This window comes from Myotis brandtii, unplaced genomic scaffold (genome assembly GCF_000412655.1).
Source record: "Myotis brandtii unplaced genomic scaffold, ASM41265v1 scaffold83, whole genome shotgun sequence".
Taxonomy (NCBI): domain Eukaryota; kingdom Metazoa; phylum Chordata; class Mammalia; order Chiroptera; family Vespertilionidae; genus Myotis; species Myotis brandtii.
In genome coordinates, this window is record NW_005371371.1 from 16,336 (window position 1) to 21,536 (window position 5,201).

The 5,201-nt window shown below is 49.2% G+C and overlaps 1 protein-coding gene across 1 annotated transcript in view; it reads left to right on the forward strand.

Moving 5' to 3' along the window:
- The first annotated feature begins 658 nt into the window (after positions 1 to 658).
- Positions 659 to 5,201, forward strand: part of ADPRHL1 (ADP-ribosylhydrolase like 1) — a 28,609-nt gene continuing 24,066 nt past the window's right edge. The window contains exon 1 of the mRNA XM_005884427.2: positions 659 to 968. Within this exon, the coding sequence (XP_005884489.1) occupies positions 755 to 968 (214 nt within the window). The 5' untranslated portion in view covers positions 659 to 754. The remainder of the gene's footprint in view (positions 969 to 5,201) is intronic.

A 5,201-nucleotide genomic window follows, 5' to 3' on the forward strand; every position in this document is an offset into this window, starting at 1 on the left:
TTCTATCAGAAACACGTTTTATAATCCAAAAAGTTTTCCCCCAAATGGAACCATGATGGATGAATCTCACCATTATGCTAAGTAAAAGAAACCAGACACAAAAGGCTACCTATGCATAACTCTTTAAAATTCTGGAAAAAGCAAAACTATAGAGACAGAAAGCAGGAAAGTGGTTGCCTGGGGGTGCGATGGGGGGAACAGGGAACGGATGGGCAATGGGGACTTGGGGGTGACAGAAGTGTTCTAAAGCGGGTCTGTGGTGTGATGCACAGCAGTGTCCCTTTGCACAAGCCATCAGACTGTGCACGGGACATGAGAGAATTCCCCGGTGTGTAAATTACACTTTAAAGCATTTAGAAATGAGTGCATTTCTCCAAGGATGCTGTGCAAAGACTCACACTGGAAAGCCATTGCGTTTGAGAGAGCGTCGGGAGTTGCCCTGGACGCTGCCTAGATGCTCTGGGTAAGCCGCAGGCTCCTCTGTTGAGGAGCTAGTGTCTGTCCAGACGCTGAAGGAAGCTGACACTTCCACGTGGCTCTTCAGAAGGCGCTGTGAGCTGCGGGGTCCAGGAAGGTTTTCTCATTGGTGCCACCTGCAGACAGGAAAGCAGTGCTTGGCCATTTGAGGAGGCTCTTGACAGTGACACAATGACCAGAACGGAGGTCAGCGGGGTGGACTGAGGGCTGCCGCTGCCGCAAAGCAACAGAGGCTGGACGTGCTCAGCAGCTGGGCGGACAGAGGAGCCGCTCCGCAATGGAGAAATTTCAGGCTGCGATGCTGCTGGGCAGTGTCGGGGACGCTCTCGGTTACAGAAACACCCGAAAGGAGAACAGTGCTTCAGGCACGAAGATCCAGGAGGACCTGCAGAAAGTCGGGGGGCTGGACCACCTGGTGCTCTCACCGGAGAAGTGGCCTGTGAGTGACAACACCATCATGCACCTGGCGACGGCCAGGGCCCTCACCACAGGTAAGGCTCGGCCCCTGCCCCTCAGTGTGTCCGTGAACCCGAGCTCTTGTGGTAAGCACTGGGGCTTTGAAGCGATGTGGCGTTTCAGCTATGGTGTCACCCAGTGCCACTGCTAAAGTGGCCATTTAACATACACCAGTGTCCCTCCGCAAATCGGACGTGCCACAGCTCATGTTGCTCGTGCAGTCTTTTTGGATGGCAATACTCTTTTACTCTGCTTATCTGCAGAGTCGGTGTCTTACACAGTGACTTTTCATTTGTAAAGTGTTTACTAAGCTGAGCTCTGTCTCTGGAATTAAATTCAATTAAATCTGACTTTGGGGCTGTTCCTGGTGAGGGCTCAACTTTTCACTGCATTAAGCTTTCTTCTGAATTTATTTCAAAAGAATATAAAGTAAGATGCCAGTTTTGAAATTTGGACAAATGAAGGTAATATTGTTTGGGGATTACTTCTAAATTCCACTGAACTAGGGTTGAAACGCCAGCTACCAAAATATGATTTAGCTTGGATTGTTGCTTATATATAAGTATGTCCTAAGAAAATGCTATAAAATTGGTTGAATTTGGGGGATGGGGAAGCAAAGTTGATTGAAATATTCTTTAAACAACAGGTTGATTTAGGACCAACATGTTTTTATATGAATTTCAGATAAACGTATAAATATGTAGCACTATTTTTCTACACGTGATTTGCTCTTTGAAACCCTGTGTTATTAGTATGTCGCTGCAAAATTAAAACCTGAGAGTGACTGTTAAGTCAATGAAATCTCACTTATGAGCTCACCTCACCACTCCATGGGTCTGCTGTGAGCACGCTCGATTTAGTTCTGTGGTCATGGTACAAGAATGCCATCTACTTTGTGACCGGTTCCTAAATAGCTAGTGGCAGAGCTAAAGCACCATAGATAAGATAAAGTGTCACCGCGTGTTGAAAACAGTGAAGTGTCTTTCTGAGTCTACACAGCTGTGACATCCAAATGTTGCCTGTCTGTTTTCAGGAAGATCCCATGGGCTTGGTGTTTAACAGTACTCAGTAGCATTCCAGCAGCCATGCCCACCCCCAGGCACCTGCTGGAGAGCATGGCTTTCAAAACAAAAGCATGGCTTGTTTCAGGTGCACGCAGCTGGTCCATACGCTTACACTTTGCTTCCTTCATTTGTGTCTGACGGATGCTGTATGCTCACAGTCCACACGCCCTTTCATGTTTGCCCTCATCTCCATGAGCGCTTCAGTAAGTTTTTGTGAATGGCAGAATCCACAACGTGCCTCTGTCCTGTACAGTACCTGGCACAGGTTGGGGCACCTCTGACCATAACCTGCTCTCTGAGGTTAGATGGGGTCAAGTCCTGTTGGCACAAATAGGACCTACTTTGCCCTCCACGTGAAATGTATGCATTAAAGAGGATTGTGAGTGTTTGGGACATTGCTTTTAAGGAGGAAGATGAGTTCACTCTACGTGATCGCAGCCACCAGGCGTGGGAAGTGGGGAGTTGCTATACATGGCAGCACCCTCTGGCTGGGGGTCATGAGACAAAATGCGAGAAGTCTGCTGCCTTGAATTGTTCTCCTCCAAAAACCCAAGCAAACATATTTTTTTCAGTTGAAATTTCATTTACATTGAGTTTTCAAACAGCTCATTTAAAAAAAATGTTTTTATTGATTTCAGAGAGGAAGGGAGAAGGAGTGAGAGAAAGAAACATCAATGATGAGAGAGAAACATCGATCAGCTGCCTCCTACACGCCCCACACATATGCCCTGACCAGAAATCGAACCATGCCCTCCTGGTTTATAGGTCGATGCTCAACCACTGAGCACACCGGCCAGGCTATTATTACAGTTTTACAGGTGAGGGACCCGATACACAGACAGGTTAAGTAGCTGACACAGTGCTACACAGCCGAGTGAGCATCAGGCCAGGGATTGGAACCCAAGCAACCTGCTCCAACGCCTAAGTTCTTGATAAGCACTGTCCCGGCCACCTGAGGTTACAGGACATGCAAATATTTCAAGGGTCCCAATGAACAGTGGTTTTTCAACATGTTTTCCGAAAAGAGGCAGACTTTCACAAAGTGGAACTGCATCTTGGCAGACTTAAGTTTCGCTAATAAGTGCCTTAAGCCCATAAGCCATGTAGCGGTGTGGTCTGGGGGGCCACTGCCCTGCTATAGAGTAAACAGGATGAGGAAGGTCAGGTGCAGCCTGTGTGATGTCCTCCTTTTGGGTGTGTCTCTACAAGGGTCAGTGTTAAATGAAAGCAGACACTGACCAGATATAGGAAGTAGCTAATACTCCACAAGGTAGGTAGGCAACCCAGTATGCACAGCTTATGAGCAAAGAGCTCGCTCGACAGGCGTTTACCAAAGGCTCCCTTGTGGGCCCATCACCCAAGGATGGGCGCTCCGCTTTAGGGGCTCTGGAGCATGACACTCCTAGTTCTCTACCACTCACTGGTCAGAAACCCGCTTCCCCTCTCTGAGCCTTACGTCCGGATGACAATACCTTCGTCATAGGTTATGTGAGGATTAAGTGGGACAGCTTAGGTTATATGGGAAGGTGACTCATGGCAATTAATTACTGTCGGTATTTTTACAATGTCTTATGCGTCTGAGGGACAGCAGCTCCAACGGTCGTGGCCAAGCCAAGGAGCCCTGTCACTGTTGGTGCAGGAAGAATGGGGGGAGGGGGAGTCATTAGCCCACTGGGGACAGCAGCAAGTGCTACCTGTGGGTCCATGGCCCGCAGGGGACATGGGGCCTGACCCAAGTCAGAGCAGATGCGGCCTGTCCAGGCTCAGCTCCGGATTCCTCTTCCTCCACCAACGTCTCCCTGAGTACAGCATTTTAAAAAGTGGACATTTTTCTTTCAAAGGAACCTGATATTGGCATTGTGACTTGTCTTTATCATGAGATCAGGTGGGAGGCTTACGGGTGATGTTATAAGCTGGTTTGTCTTTTAGGAGACTGGGCGGGCAAGAGAGAAGAAATGAGTTGAGGATCCATGTTTTCACAAAGTCGAGAAACTCAGGGGAGAGAGTCTGAGGCTCTGCAAGTTTGGAAAAAAATCTGTTTCTACTTTAAATTCTAGCCTGAAACCAGCACAAGGCTTTTACTTGCCATTTTGTTTTTAGGGACTATTTTTCCTTTAAAAAGTATGTGATTCCAGAATAAAAGGAATTATTTTGGGGGACTCTGGAAGGGCCAGGCTTATGAACGCTGGACTGAGTTAATCCAGGACTGAGTTAATTACGAACGGCTGTCTGTAACTGATAGTGCTGGCTCCAGAGCCTGGACCGATCCCGGTGGCTCGCACCTCCAGCCAGGGGTTAATTTTATTCTAGTGGCGTTGTGACCGGCAGAACTCATTCCTCCCCAACCAAGGTCTGGCCGCATCCTCTCTGTCCCCTACTCAAGACTGGGCAATGCCAAGTATCGGAGCTGTGGGCTGGGCCTCCTGGGACTCCCCTTGCTGTTCAGAGACTGGAGAATGGCAACAAAGGACTCAGAGCCACTCTTTCACCAGGTCCCGTCTCCAAAGGGTCACAACTCTAGGGTACGGGGTGCCACCTGCCATGGCCACTGCCCGGCCTGAGGCTTCGTCCTGGGCCAGGGAGTGTTTTGTTTTGCCAAGTGCACTTCTGCTCTTGCTCACCCTCTGAGCTGGGCCCCTGGCTCTGAGGAGGCCTGACGAAGACCTGGTTGGACCCGGGGAAGGGCCGTGGGTTTTCATGCCAACGACACTTCACTGCCTGCTCTGAGCCCAGGAAGGTTGAGAGGTGGTCTCCCCCCTCCCCCACCAGCCACCAGAGATGGGAAATCCACCCCCAAAGAGAGGAGGGGCAGTAGCTGGCTCCTGATGGCCGCCCACATGCCTGAAACACAGTTTTAACACAGGTAAAGTTGTGGGGGCTGTAAGAGATGCATGGGCAGGGGCGCCCCATACCTGCCTGCCAGGGCCTGCTCTCCCATGTGACCGACCCACTGGGCTGTGGATTAATTTAGTGGCAGGAATGCTCAGGCTTTGCAATCGAAACCCATTTACCAGCCCTGGCCTTGGGCAAGTCACATAACCTCCCTGCGCCTTATCTGGAAAAAGAACAGAGTAACCCAAGCATGTCAAACTCAAAGGCTAACGGGCCAAATAAACAAGGTTTAAGTTTATGTGGGCTGCAAAAAAACAAAAGCTTCAATTTTCATAGAAACGTAGGTTTATTTCAATAGAGACATGCTGAATA